The sequence below is a fragment of the Micropterus salmoides genome, unplaced genomic scaffold (assembly GCF_014851395.1).
Source record: "Micropterus salmoides isolate LMB-PRFRI ecotype aquatic unplaced genomic scaffold, ASM1485139v1 Ms_hic_scaffold_17, whole genome shotgun sequence".
In the NCBI taxonomy this organism is placed as follows: domain Eukaryota; kingdom Metazoa; phylum Chordata; class Actinopteri; order Centrarchiformes; family Centrarchidae; genus Micropterus; species Micropterus salmoides.
The window spans coordinates 19,858,131-19,874,383 of NW_024040817.1; the positions used below are offsets into that span (position 1 = coordinate 19,858,131).

At 40.7% G+C, this 16,253-nt stretch overlaps 1 protein-coding gene across 3 annotated transcripts in view; it reads right to left on the bottom strand.

The window, feature by feature from the left end:
• The window catches only part of elmo1 (engulfment and cell motility 1 (ced-12 homolog, C. elegans)), a 111,630-nt gene that overhangs the window by 23,820 nt on the left and 71,557 nt on the right, over positions 1–16,253 (bottom strand). For all 3 annotated transcript variants that reach the window (XM_038724906.1, XM_038724907.1, XM_038724905.1), the window contains one exon: positions 3,991–4,127. In XM_038724906.1, the coding sequence (XP_038580834.1) occupies positions 3,991–4,127 (137 nt within the window). The remainder of the gene's footprint in view (positions 1–3,990; positions 4,128–16,253) is intronic.

Genomic DNA, 16,253 nt, shown 5'->3' on the forward strand with positions numbered 1-16,253 from the left:
TGCTCTGCTTCGCTTATGTTGATCTCCGGGCTTATGCCCTGATTGGACACACGCCACGATCAGAGACGCCAATGGTGGTGCAGCAAGTGGATCACATGATAAGTGTGTGTGTATGTGTGTGTTGGGGTGGGGGTAGACGGAGGGGGTGGGAGGAAGGGAGGGATGAGAGAAGAGGAGGAGAAGAAGGAGGAGGGGTATCATGAGTGGCTGCAAGCCGCTACATCAGTGAGGGATTTCCCCCCCAAATGCCTGAGCAGAGAGAGATGGAAGGTATTTCTTCTCTGGTGGGGAGGTGGAGGAGAAGAAGCTCTCAGCACAGACGTTTGGATGAAGTCGACAGGCGTCCGTACAAGTCAGAGTCTCTGATAGACGCGCACAAGCGCAGACGTACAAAAACACAAGCATGTACACATGCAGCGGAGAAGTGGCTCCATTTTACTGAAGCAGAGCCATAGTAGTGCAGCGCAGCAGTGGTAATTGGACAGCGGTTGCTATGGAAACAGGGGAAACGGTTGCCTGACGGTTGTAGCTGTGCCCTAGGAGCATCAGACTTGCCTCCATTAAACACACACACACACACACACACACACACACACACACCTCTTGTTCTCCATAACCACGTCTCTCCCTGAACACTAGATTCACAAAGCAAACAAGACAATGTATAGTGGCTCAACCATGATGTGTGTGTGGGCGCTTAAGTGCCACATCGTTTTTAAGCTTCATTTCAGCCTCTGTGCCTTTGTCTTAAATGAGCATAAATGCATGTAAGAGCCTGTGTGTGTTTGTGTGCAGGGCAGATGCTCAGTCAGCCATGAAGTGCCAGTGGCTGAGTGCGCCTTCAGCGTTTAAGAAATGCTCCCACACTCAGAGGCCACAGCACCGCGCACATCCAAACGTTGATAAAACCCAAACGAGGTGTTTTAGTATTCCACACATCAGAAAGCTCAGTGCCGTCAGTGTTGGGCAGCAGTGACTGTATGAGCTGCAGGAAATCTCGCCGTGTTTTGAAGTGGACGCCCTCAGTATTATCCTTGACATAGCTTATTATCCTCCCACATACCACAAAGAGGATATATCCTCGTATACTGTGTGTAGAGGAATTGAATGCATATCTCTACACATTATAGTTACAGACTAGTCCTATTACAACACAGCCAGGATAATTGTTCTAGAAAACAGGGCTGGACTCAACAAAGGGCGTTTTTTACAACTATAGTTGACAGGATTTCATTGACAAATCAATTTATTGATTTAACTGATAAATCTGTCAGGTTTGTTTGTCTAGTACTGTTATTATTTCTGTTGATCTTTTGAGATCTCATGCTTACCAAACACAAAAGCATATTTATGAATATTACAGCGATCATCATTTCCTACTGTTGACTGATGAGTACATTAAAATGCCATAGACGATACATTTCTTAGTCGACTGAGACACCAATAATCAATTATTAATTATCCTAAACTGGGCTTCAAATCAGAGCTAATAAGATGGACAGTATAACTATTATATATTACTGATCCTAGCCCCTTGCGACAGGTGACACTTCACCATTCATCATTAGGAGAGTCTGCGCTTACTGTTTGTACTAATCGGTATTATATTTGGCACAAACTTGCATTAATGTACCTTTGTGGAAAGTCAAAGTATCTTTGATTTGAGTTTATTACATTCCCTTGATATTTTATTCATCCTAAATAGTTATTCACTCCTTATAGAAAAGCAAGTTTTCAATTTCTAACTGTTCAGTTATCTCTTGGTATATGGTAAATATACACACACACATATATATATAAATCTCTCTCTCTCTCTCTCTCTATATATATATATATATATGTATATGTATGTATACATACATACATACATACATACATATATATCTCTATATCTATCTGCCTATTTGGATTTGTATCTAAATTAAAATTTTTGTGATTTGCATGTTCCTTTATTCCCTTATTTATTTACTTGCTTTACTTACCCCATAAAGCACTTTAACTTCAAAGTATTTTTTTCATTGTTACTTGCTCATGATGATGTTCAGGATTAAGTGGGATTTACATTGAGCTACCCCTTACAGTGTGCGTTTTTGGGACACCTTACTTCCTCTCCATCTCCTAGACATTTTCCTTTATGAAATGTGCAGTCAGTGACTGTTTCAGTTACAGATAAACAACTCAGTTTCTTGTTGACAGAATTGGGTAAAAAATGACAGCTTTCAGGCATCATCAGAGTGGCTGATGTCTTGAGAGTGTATTTCTAAGTTCATAGCGGATACAAACTGAGACTCTGCATTAGAGGCTGGAAGCGTCGAGCACCACATGCACCATTTAGCTGATAGGAAGCCCTTGAGACCAAACAGACTTGCTATCGACAAGCTGCTGCTGAATTTCTCCCAAGGTACAGTGTGATGAAAGATGAGGTCGGGGAGGGAAGAGGGGAGAAGGAAGGGAAGCATTATCTATCCCAACTCAATCGAAACCGACTCTTGCCTTCAAGGGAGGGATGTGAAGGATGGGATTTGATAATAAGATTGCTTCCTAGGAAAGGTGTTAGTACGATATGCGTGTTGAATTCTCTCCCCCCAAGATTCAAGTCATTCCAAGCCTATTAGATATTCCAGGGTTGATGCGACCATCTCTATCATTAAATAAACTAAAAGTTTAAGTTCATTATTACATTTAGATCATCAGACAAAGAGAATGACAAATTATCACACTGAAAATCTCCTTTTTTCCAGCTCTGAATTCATAAAACCAAGGATAAAATCATGCTCAGAAGTTACTCTACAACTTCCACTTTAGTGGAAAATGTAAATACACAGATGGTGTTGAGGACTTCAATAGATTGGAATTAACATTTATTCAACAACGGCTACAGAGGATGACTAGATTTGTCTGATTTTCATCTTGACTACAGTATGTTATGATTCTTCATTTATATCCTTGTGCAGAAGATCAAGATGCTGTACAAAGTCACAAAAACAACAATAACAACAAATACATTTTTCATATCACTCAGTTAGTTGAGAGCTAGACTTTACTCAAAACCTTGCATCCGAGCACCAACCTCTGTTTGTAATGACAAACTGGCTTATGAAACCCACACTGCCGACTTACGAAATAACAGTGGATGATGCAACTCCAGCGTCACTTCATTTATGCACATGAACCATCGCTACATTCACAAACACAAAAATACGATGTGCGAACTCTTGTAAATTTGGGGATGCTGGCGGCTGAATTAGCAATTACAGTGTGACATAAGAGACCAAGGGAGAGTAACTGCAGAGCAAATGTAGAGGTGAGAGGTGCGCTAAAAACCTTTCAATGCCAGTAAATATGAGCGGAGGATCTGGACAACAAAAAAAACACTGTGTAAACTGTGACTTGGACACAGAGTAACTTGTAGCTTGTGTCAGTGTGTTTGGTGTTTGACTCCATAAGATAATTATAATTAGTTTGACAAATCAGGGAAAAGGGACAAAGCATCTGTTGACCGCTACATCTGATGCTCAATTGAATACACAACATACAATATCTGTCATGAACACCTCATTACTATCACCTTCTGGCTGGGACTGCTAACAGCAGATGTCACATTTTGTATTTCAGAAGAAATGAATGACATGAATTATTATGATGCTGTATCTTCATGAGATCAGTTCTTTTAATGTTTTTTAATTAGCCAAAGACATGAGCTGCATCCCAAATCATTTTTAAATTATAAAAAAAACAAACAGGGACTTTGAAAAAGCTACTGCCAGTTTGAAAAAAAGTTGTCCATCAACAACACACTCAAAAATCACAGAAATTTAGCAAGCATAACGGCATTAAGTGCACTTTTCCAGTGTGAATACAATACAAACCCAAAACCTAGTTACAATAAGGATATTCCATGCAAACGGGACGAGTTATGTTTTTTATTCATCTCATTCTCCCATCTCCCAAACACACACACACACACACACACACACACACGCAGTGTACCTTGTTGAAGTCTTCACTTGTGGCTCTCATCTCCTTCCAGGTTTTGTTGAGCAGTTGGATGCAGATGCAGAAGAATTCCTCGAAGGAGCGATCGTGGGTGAAGAACATGGGGTGGAAGTCGTGGCAGTTTTCACTGGCTGTGGACACAACAGAGATAAAGCAGTGGTTCAAATGAAAGCTGATACCAGTGAATGAAGCCTGTTATTGACAGCAATCCATTTTATTTCACATAAGACAAATTACTTTGCATTTAAGTCATAAACAACTGTAATATAGTGCCATGAATGCTCTAATAGGTGCAGTAATTACCTAGACTAAAATTATTTTTAGGTATTTAGTACTACTATAAAATTATTTACAAAGTAATGGGTAAGCTATTCTGTCACCAGCAATTGGTTTCAGTTGAATATTATGTTGCTAGGTTCCATAGAAGTTGTAGTTTAAAGGGGCTATATGTAGTTTTTAAATGACACAAATACATTTTCTTTGCCTATTTGTGACGAGGTTGTAACCTCACATAAAAATTAACCATTTACCTACAATCTTGGTTGTCTATGACAGCCTGTATGCTTCTTCTATGTGAAGAAATTGGATCAGATTTCCCGCAAAATCTATTGGCTTATGTAGGCTGTGAAGTTCATGCACTATCATTGAATTTGTTGCCATGTATTATTTTCACAGTTTTACAATTGCTTCCAGTAAAAAAAACTGTTAACCTTTATAGGAAGTGTGCTAGCTATGCTTTTGCCATTTGATCGTTTGCTTGCTTAAAATGGAAATAAACTGCATAAACACCATGCTTGCCTGGACAGTGGACTTTTCCCTGCATAAGATTCGTTCCTCAGGTGCCTCAGTGGCCATTTGATTTTGAGTTGTTTTTTGTTATTTAGTCTGATTTGAGGACAAATTGCCACTACACCTTCTAAAACTATCTGATTAACACTTTATATCCTGCTGCAGTTTGTACAAAAATGAGAAGCTGTGGTTTTACAGAGCCAGGCTAGCTGGTTCCCACTGCTTCCAGTTAAACTAAGGTAACTGCTGGCTCCAGCTTATGCTGACATGAGTGTTATCCATCTTCTCATCTAACTCACAGCAAGGCAATGAAAAGGCTTATTTTCCAAAATATCAAACTATTTCTTAATACACATACCGTATCAGTGACTCTGACCATAGACTGATTTTTTGTTTGAATTTACTACTGCACTGCACATTAATCAGAGCTCACTCAATCTAATCCCAATAAGTCTGATCCTGCATGTCCACATACATGACACATCGATAAAAAAAAAATCAGCCAGTTGCCCAGAAAAGGTCCATTTACTTTTTACTTTTCTCCTCTGTTGAACGATTCATGCCATGTGGTGGCCTTCAATTTATAAATATGTAATTGGGCCTGAAGGAATGTGGCCCCTTGCCTGGACCTGAACACCTGACTAATGCACAACAACAGGGACAAGCGGCCCACACACACACGGCCACTGCAAGAAAACATCACTTTGCTAGAAAATGTTAAAGATGAAGTCATCAAATAACTGCTGCAGAAATGTTCAAAAGTGACACGACTGTTTGATGATCATACATGATCATTCTGGCACTTTAGCGTCAAAGAACAACTCCTCAAGCTTCTGCGTGCTAGATTCATGTTATAAATATGGCATTTTCCAGAAGTAAAAGAGTTATATGAGGTGTGACAGACTGTTCATAGGAGATAATCTAACAGGCCTGGGATGAATTTTCTCATTTCTATATTAAGGACATGTCAGGAAGTTGATGTGTTCATAGGTAATTTCACAGCAAAAACCACTGAGAATGAGATACAGTTCCCCAACGAAGGAAGGCTGTATGTGTTATTGAAAATGTAGCTGCTCCTTAACTTCAAACACAAAATATCCCTGGGGACATTGACCAGCTAACACTGTTCCTACAGCTTAAGTTAAGATTTTTCATGTTTCGAAGCCAGGGGTGGTTTATTTTCCTGATTAGCAATGTACTAGAGAATTTCAATCCCCACTATTTGTGTGAGAGTGGGTTTGAACTAAGAATGAGAAAGAGGAAAAGCTAGGGCTCCTGAGTGCCCAAAACGTATTAACCAGGAGGTAGAATATCAAGGCTTGACATTCATTTGAACTAAATTCATCTCCCTCTTGTCGTCTTGCTGAGATGAGTGGCGGCCTTGAGCCAAAGGTTGGTTCATTTAGAGAGTTTCAGAGCAGAGCAGCAGGGGCACTGGCCCACCACAAGCAACCACAAGAAATTGGATGGAAGGGGTCAAGCAGCAATTGAAACTTCACAGTATAATGAGTGATGCCCGCAGGCCTCGGACACAGTGACCTAAGCCTTGATTTGGAGCGATGGATGGGAGTTAAAGGGGGGTGGGTGAGTTGGAGAAATCTGGGGGAGGGGGTGATGTGCTACCGGTGTCTGTAGTCAATCAGGAATCTAATGGAGGTGAGCCAAAACAGATGCTGACTGGCTGCCTAGTCAACAGTACATTGCCTTGAGGGCCAAAATAAAGGATGAATTGAAAAAATAAAATCTCTTCCTTACTCAAATACCCTTTCTGACCAACTGGTAAAAGTTGTTGGGCAGGTTGAAGTTTGGAGTGACCCCTGAGCTAAATGGGCTGTTTATTGATAGGCCAACAAAGCCCTGAGGTGGCAAGGTGAGTCGAATTACATGTCAAGGCTTATTTGGAAGATACGGACAGTGAGCAGTCTCATGTGGCTCTGCAGAAATTTCTCCATCTCGAGGTTTTGCAAGGCGTGCTGAGTTGCAGACAGTTTTATTACCTCTCGCAGGGCTCAGCAGGACCTAAAGCAGCACAGCGATGAGGCAAAAAACAACAAGAACACTATAGTGTGTTGATGCTTGAAATAGTTCACAAACAATGTTCTGCATTGTAATACTCTTATTGCCAACTTACCTAAAGTGTGGATTTCATCAAACAAACATAATCCATCCAGGCTGAGGAAATCATTTAAGAGGGGGAAATCTGGGTGCAGCTGCTCGCATTTTAGCAGACTCCTGAGGTGAATAGGCTGGGGTGTCATTCTATGGGAAAAATTAAACTATAGTCTTGAACACATATTGTATCTGTATTAGGACAGCGTTTTCCATAGTTTTCATTCTACTCCATCACACTACATTTCAAATGACTCGTAGATGTTACTTTTTTACCCTTGAGGGTTTGTTTAAGAAGGGCTACGCTTTCTACATTGGTCCATTAAATGTGGATCTAAACACTCTCAAACTAAAGCTGAAAGTCAGCACTTTCATCTCATAGTTTCTGTTCCATTTCAAATTTAATGCACTGATACAGAGTAAACCAATAGTATCCTAATACTAACAGACTGCAGTAAATTTCACAGAGCTTCTAAGACTTATCAGCTGTTTCAATTTATAGTGTTTTCCGAAGAATAGTCCACATGGAGGACAATAAGATCAGCAGTTTAATATAATACTTCCTTTTTTCAGCATTGCAGCTGCTTTCCAGCTAGCTGAAATGTCACAACTGAATCATTCTCACCACTGCAAAAATGCACTTAAAATGATCCGCCTGAACGGACATGGCACTGTGTGAGTGCAAAGTCATGTTACTGTGATTAGGTAACTATTGCTTTAAGCCTTGCTTGCCTTAAACCGGCTTTGGGTCTTATGTACCAGAGCGATGCTTCAGCATTATTCTGACTGACACTGAAGCTACAGTGATGAAAAAAAAACATCTGCTATACAATAAAACACTGAACCACCCATCACACTGACTGATGGGGGCTTAGTAGCTGGATTGGCTGTACTCAAGGTCTGTATTGAAGAAAGAAAAGAAACCCCAAGCCCCTCGCTACTCTTGCCCCAAATCGTTACGCTGCACACGACCTTAATCTGAGGCCGGGTGTGTCTGTATATGTGTGTGTGTTTGTGCATAAAACTGACAACAGGGAACCATTTTGAAACAACTGTCAACACCACAAATTGTCATCACTGTCTTCACATTAAGGGCTCTGGACAACACACATTTCTATTGTGTCTTTAGCAGTGATGCTGTGAGCGTATCCATGATTGAAAGAACAGAAATTAAAAGTAAGAGATATGTAACTGACTTTTATCACGTACCCATATCAAGGGATGAAGCTAACACAAGTTCAGGACAAAAATGCCCTCAATAGCTGCTCCTGTAACCAAAATTATTAACTATATACTTCACTATTTACTGTCAGTCATTATGTCTGAGAGCCTGAATACCAAGTGTAAAATTTACACACTATATAGTGCCCTCAAACATTCTCATGATGGTATGAATAGTGTCCATGGCATGTACACTTCTTTCAACCAACACACCTACAGTTCAATGTATATAGATTTATAGATCCACAACAATACACGTCAGCATTTGTCAGTGATGATGAGGGATGGGTATCGCTACTTGATGTTATCGACCAAATTTCCCACAACTTATTTGGTCACTAAACTATTTCACTCCTCTCACATTCAAATATAAAAAAACTCCCAAGCTGTAGTCTTTCCCCTCATAGGCTAATACTACCAGTGAGGATGACCTAATTAGGATGAGGAGCGCTCTGATTTCCCAATACTTTTTATATAACAGTTATTTGAAATAAGAAAAAATAAACTAACACATTTGTTCTTCCTTCCTTCACTGAGAAACAGCCTTCTCTCCTAAAGGCAGGTGAACATGATCATGGAAATGGGGAGGACGACTGGACAGATCAAGTCTGACACTTTTGGATGGATGGAAATCACACTGCCAGGGACACACACACCCCCTCACAAACTCTGTAGCTGGATGTCACGCTGCGAAACAGCAGGGTAGATATGACCTTTCTATCAATTTAAATCACGATTTATGACTCTTTTTGGCCAAGCATATGGGTCTGCATAGCAGACAACTTAGATGGATGGAAAATGAGCTATAATGAGTTTTCTTTGTCCTGTATGATTTTCATCCATCTGCACAGCCAGATGTTCAGTGCCTGTGCCACCCATAAAGAAGGTAACAAGACACCCTGATGACCAGTTTAGGTTATGCCAGACCACATGGATCAGCAGAACTTGATGTTGGTGCAATACTTTGGGACCATATGTCACAGCACAATCATGACAAATAGATATGATTTGGTGGTACAATTGGTTGCCTTTGTTTTTGTGACACAAAAATGTCTATATGTCCCCCTGCTCAGAGATAGTATAAGAACTACTACACAACTTCCCCCTGGACATGACACACGAGCTAGTTAAAGAGTGTCACAATGAGGCTGAAACTATTTTTTATTGTCTGTTTATCTGTTATTTTTCTTTGATTCATCATCTTCAACACGTTTACCATGAAAAAGTTTCCCAGAGCCAAAGGTAGCGTCTTCAAATTGTTTGTTTTGCCTGACCAACAGTCCAAAACCCAAAATGTACAATATATTTACAGTGACACATACAGAGCAAATCTTTGACATTTAAATTCCATCCATCCATCGTCAACCGCTTATCCTGCGTACAGGGTCGCTGGAGCCAATCCCAGCTGACATCGGGCGCAAGGCGGGGTACACCCTGGACAGGTCGCCAGTCCATCGAAGGGCCACACATAGACGAACAACCACTCACGCTCACACCTAAGGACAATTTAGGGTAACCAATCAACCTAGCCTGCATGTTTTTGGACGGTGGGAGGAAGCCGGAGCACCCGGAGAGAACATGCAAACTCCACACAGAAAGGCCTGGGCAACCAGGGTTTGAACCCACGACCTTCTTGCTGTGAGGCGACAGTGCTAACCACCGCACCACCGTGCCGCCCTGAGATTTAAATTATTTATCATAATTTAATCTTTGACTAATATACTGTTTATTATAGCACTACTCTACACTCACACTGCTATCATATTGCCAGGCCTCTCTTGAGTAAACAAAGAGTTCAGAATTAAAGTTATCAGTTCAAGGGTCAAGAAACCTGTTCAGGAGACAGGGACTTGAGGTATTCGCTTTCAAGTTAAACTGTGAAGAACCAGAATCTCTTGTCCACACTACTGCTGTATTCAAACAATGTCAGTAGAATAAATGTTCATGCATCTTTATGCCTTGTAGTCACATCCTTTAATATAGCCTTCTTTTGTTTTTTTAAATTAGCTGAATTGACTGTATTAGTGTTAAAATTGGATTTTAGTTAGATGTACCTGCCAGCAATGGTAGCCATTTTGCAAAAGTTTGTTGACACTTACGTAACTCTTTTAGCTAAGTGGGAGATGTTGAAGATGATGAAATTCACAATCTTTAGGAGTCGGAATTACAACTTGGAAGGCTTATGTTTTCCCCACCTTGGATGCTCGTGATTACGGGCTGAACGATAACATGTGAATGCGTCATGAGGCAGAGAGGAGTTCCAGGTCATTGGCTGCAGACTAAATTAGACACATTGGTACAGCGACGTTCCACAACATCACACAATATCATTATGACTGCAAGACAACTCAGAGGGTGTACAGAGCTCTCTTCTCCTTTTCTCTCTATCCATCCATCTCCTGGGAAGTGTGTGGCTGGGCTGAGGTCAGGGGTCATTGTTATCTCCCTGAAGTGAATGTGCGGCTCATGTGTTTGTGTGTTCGTGAACGCAAGCATGACCGAGTGTGCGACAGCTGTCGCCTGTCACGCTCATATCTAGGTCCATTCAACGTGATGGCTCTGTGACGTCAACTCGGAGCTAATTACTCAACTGGCCACCACATAAATGAGTTCTGGAGACGAGAGAGGTGACTATGTGTGTGTGTTAAAAGTGTATCTGTGTGCAGCTGTGTGAATGTGCTGAGAGAGAGAGAGACAGGAGAAAGAGAGAGGGAGACGTGAGGGCTGAATGCCACCCTGACATCTGTCAAGGTCCAGTGTGTATTTGTTTGCGTGTATGTGTGTCCGCGAATGTGCACGAAGTAAGCGAAACAAACCCCAGAGTCACCTTGCAGCTATGCCACATGATGAATACACAGTGAAAAGTGTCATCCTCACTCTAATTACAATACCAGCATGCCCTGGTGTCCAACTGTGACAAGGGGTGTGTGTGTGTGTGTGTGTGTGTGTGTGTATGTGCGCGCTCGAGTGTGTGTGACCAGCGAGCAACGTCAGCACCATCTTTCTGGTCCAGTCACTGTTGGTGTGTGCGCAGGATGCCAAGGCAGCAGGTACACAGAGATGCAAACCACGGCTGGCTAGATGACTTAGCAGGCTGACTGTATACTTCTCATGCTACAGCAGACAACACCACAACATCGATACACAGACACTGTAAGGTTTGCAATGCCATTTATCAAAGCAAACCAAATCAATTTAATATCTTTTTCATTGACTGTGCTGCTCTAATTGGGACAAATGCAAATTAAATCTTTTTGAATTTATGTCATACTCAAGAGTGGGTAAGATTACCCTACACGGTACAACACTGGAAAAGCAATTATGTCATACTATTACCATTGTATGTCTTAGCTTACAAGCAAATTAACATCTTGCTAGCTCTGTAAAGATAGAATCTGGGCCAAAAATGCCATTTAAAAACCCAGAGACATTAAATTTTAGAGTTTAGAATCTGTGAAACTATAAATTTGTTAATGTTTGGGCCACGCCATCAGGGCTGCTGGGTTGTACTCTCCCTTCCAATTTGAGTATCTCTTCCCTAATGATCATTAAATAAAGACTCCAGAAGAATAGCAAGAGTTGTATAATGCAGTACAAAATAAACTACTGCTTGTCCACAGTATTGAATTAGTTTTCATTTATTCTGAGTTTATTTACACCAAGTATTTTATTTCAGGGAGGAAGCGAAGCATATGAAGAACCCTGATTAGATGAAGATGAAAACAGGGGAAAGTCAAAGCCTTATTTCCTCTGTGGTTTCTAATTACGTAACTAAACCATTTTAGCATGCAGAGTCCCCAACAATGGTCAAGACACATTAGAGGACAGAGGGAGAACGAGGGATAGCAGAAAAGTAGAAGGGGAGGGGGGGAAATGAGACCGAGGTATGTGGCACGTAGAGAATCCATCAGTGCTCTCGGCTGAGACATGGATCCAACAAATTTAACAGTACATCTGCTTTCACTCATATTTTCTCAAATACAATCAGGCGAGTGTGTGAGTTTCAAGTCAGAGCTGCCCCACGTTGCATTTATTAAAAATACAAAACACATCTCAATACATCAGATATGGGGGCTAAGATACGGACTATAATATGCACCCTTGCCACATTTTTCTGAAGGGAAATCTCGAATCAGACAGCGTGAGTCATGCTCACACAAACAAACGCACAATCTGTCTGACTTTGTCCGAATGCAGAAACAGAATTGTTTAATCATAACAGCACAGAAAATCCTCCAGCTTACACGCACATTTGTGCACACGCACACATGCATGAAAGCACACAAACACAGCCTGTCCATTCGCATAAACTATTCTAAATCTAGATATGCAGTGGGAAAATTTACACAAAATTACACACAGGTACTATCACAAACCAGTTAAAAGTAGACCCAGGGATGATAATACTGTAACATTTGGAAGTTTTTTGTTTATCTGTTAGGATTCCCATTAGCTGTGGCTAAAGCACAACTTGTCTTCCTGGGGTCATATATAGTATATGAAGCATGCAATGTCCTTCATTTAAGGAGTGCTCTGGGTATAGTGGGTATAAACTCCTGCAAGACTCCCCTCCTCTCCTGTGTTTAGTAGGAGACCACTGAGTCTAAACAAGAACAACAACAATTTGAATTTGCTTCAAGGGTTGTTCAAGCCTACATTTTACTAAATGGTAAAGGTTTATCATGGACATTGTCTCTTGAGGATGGAATAACAATTTGGGCAATCTGTAATTTGCATAAAGAAATTCACACCTTTATTTGTACTTTATTATTTTGTATTAGCTACTTTTATGTGCCAAGATTTGTTGTGTCCTGTATCTTCAATGATTTACTGTAATATGTCTTGTATTTCAAATAACAAACTTGAATTACAAAATTATTACTATTATTACTATTATTAAAAAAATGGTATACATAAAATATATAAGAAGCAATGTTCCTACAGAAACAAGCTTTCTCAGAAAGGACTTTAATCATGTATGTGTTTAAATCTAGTGGGTAGTGTTCCGTCTGATTTCTCCTTTGACAAGATCTGCTAGTAAGGGGCCTTTCAGGGAAACAGCTTCAGTTTGTTGAGAACACATTGTATACTTTCTGGGGGGAAATATTTTGAGGGTGTAAGTGAGGCAGACGGGCTGGTGAAATGGTAAATTACATCCAAGGAGCACCTTGGAGAAAACATGCAAGTAAAATGAGAGTGGCAGCACTGTCATTGGCTGGAACGTGTTTGATCCACCGCGCCACTTCAGTCCACTAAGGTTCGTTGAGAGTTGACAGGGGACAGGAGTGTCTGAAAAACTCCAAGGATGGTCAAAACTTGAGATTCTCAAGCACCCATCTGTCAAGTTTGCTGTTATTTGTGCACTCCAATTTAAAGACCTTTTGCTGGTGTATGCCTGAGGCTACAAAGTGGAAAACCGTGAAGAACACTCCCCCTTTGACACAAGGCTACAACTGACAACTTTGTGAAATGGTTGCTGACTGCCAAATAGATCCTCATGTCACGACTTGAGGGATACTTGGAATTCTATGCCTGGCCTTTCCTCATCCACTTCGTTCATGATTCATGGAGGGAGACTCACAGGAGGGATTAGCGGCTAAAACCTTGAGACTTAACAAGTCATTTCGAATGTGATCCGTTTCCAAGCTAATGCTCAGCTAACACTAATGTTAGCATACTAATGTTTGATCTCTGACATAAATTCTCATCCCACTGATACTTTATTGGTGGAAGCAACTGCTTACAGAGGGATCCCACTGAAAATGATCAGTGAGACAGGACACAAACCTATTATGAAAAGTATATTTCATGCACTACTGTATAGTTCAGCCTGCCCGTCCTTCATGTTTCATAACATTGAATAAGAACGGTCAGCGATAAGAACATATACAGAAAAGTAACCCTCTTAGAAAGTCTGTAAAAATCTGGTTCATATTTTGCCCCAACCACTGCTAATGGATCATTAATTACTGGATAATGTAATGACTTGTCAGCATGTGTGAAAAAAAACCTCTCTCTCAGTGGGTCAGAAATGTAATTAATACTATTGAAGTGATACTGAAGTATATTGAGTTTGAAATAATAACCCCCTATAGCAGGGGTTGGCAAATAAGTCTGGCATCGGGCCAAATATTTTTCAGGCCATTATAGGGCGGGCCAGCACGAAGTTAAATTATTTCAAATCCTTGTTTACTCATGTCCATGTTTAGTTCAGTCAGTACTGTGCGGGACTACCGTTAAGAAGGTTGGATGATCGATTCCAAATAACTGTGTATATTTTTTCCCCTTGTTACTTGATTATAAGGACACTTTTGCACATGCTCATAATAAAGCATGTGCTGCAGTGTGTGTGCTTCCCGGAGTTTTATCCGCATTCATAAACCTATGGACGCTTATTTTCATTTCACTGAGTAAATTCAGGGGGATCCAATCATACAGGGTGCGAACTAGGGGGGAGCCTAATAAGACATCAGCTCCCCAAAAAGCATTATTTGTCATATTTTGGGGGGTCTCTAAAATATTGACAGCATGCTTTATTGAAATTAATCTTATCATGGATCATGTGGAGCGTCAGACTCCATCCTGCCAGAGGACACGATCACTGACTGACCGCAGCGGTCCGGTCACTCCACGATCTCCTGTCCCTGTTCCGCCCACTTCCTCTTAGGTGCCAACGGAAAACGGTTGGTGATGGATGGCTGGATGAATAGCCTATTATGCATGACACATGCACTACTGCAACAGGGGGCTCTCTGCAGCGCCACAAACTTTCTACATTCTTCCTAGAGGTGTGTCAAGCGAACCAGAGACTCTTTTGAATGTCCTTCAGAACTCTTCAAAGTAAAAGCTTCCAATAAACTAAACATAAAGCATTGCTGCAAAAAACTCTCACGCTTTTATTTTAGAGCCACAATCACTTAAGAGGAAGAGATTGTGTTAGTTACTGTAGCTGTCATGACCGAGATCTATTTCAGCACCAGCCACTATCAATTTATTTCTATTTCTGCTATCAAAGCAATCTGGCCGCGATATTATTGCTGGCTGGCCGGTTCTGGACCGTGGGCCGCCTATTGACGACCACTGCCCTATAGGTTTAAAAGGTGAATGTTTTAGATTTGAAAAATAATGCAAAACTACAGCTGCATGTGCGTGAAATCATGCTGAGTTAGGCTACTAAGGAGTGCTCAAACTTTGTCTGTCACACCCCCCCTTCAGAAGCCAAAAAAGGTTCATGCCCTCCCACCCCAGCAAAAGAGGATTTTTTTTTTTTATAACAATACAGGAGATTTAAATAAACAAGATTCAGGTTAGCAAAATAGCCTTGCTAGCAACAGAGCACGTTTTTTTATGTCACCACATGAATCATATTCGTGCAACTTAAGGTACGCTCACTTCTATGATCCATGGAATCATAATTTGACCACAATCTGGCTAAATTCTCTTCTTCCATATCTCAGTTCCCATGCACATCCTTGTTAAGATTGAGGAAAGTCATGTATGTTTGACTGTACATATGTTAGAGTGCCTGGGCTGGAAAACATCTACTTCATTAGAGCACCTTTTCTTAAACATATAAAAATGCTTACTTAGTTAGTATTAAGCAACTAGATCTCCAAGTAGATTTAAAGTGCATGTGCCCAAAATATGATAATGCGATGCTAAACTGTTTTAAATTAAAAGACTATTTTTTTTACCTGTTTAGTTTGAACCATTTTAGCACATTTTAACCTATTACAAAGTCCGAGAATCTATGACATTTTCGAATGCTATTTACTCTTCGACCCCAATGTATGACTGTACACACTTGACATCACATTTGACGTGTGATGTCAAGTGTGTACAGTCCATGTCTGTTCGTTTATATATATAAAAACTATATCTCAGTGATACACTATTTCCAAACACATCACAGCATTTCAATCTCACACTGTGGCATTTCTCAGGTGTGCGTGTGTGTGTGTGTGTGTTGTGTGTTTTTATCGCAGCACAGTGGGCAACTCAGGAATGTCATTGGGGGGGGGTTCCAGTTAATGAGTTTGGATGACTCTGAACTACCTGCTGTGTTTGGACATACTATATACACACATACCCCAGCCATCCAAGTGACACACATATCACGGCAGTGCCTACATAGGACA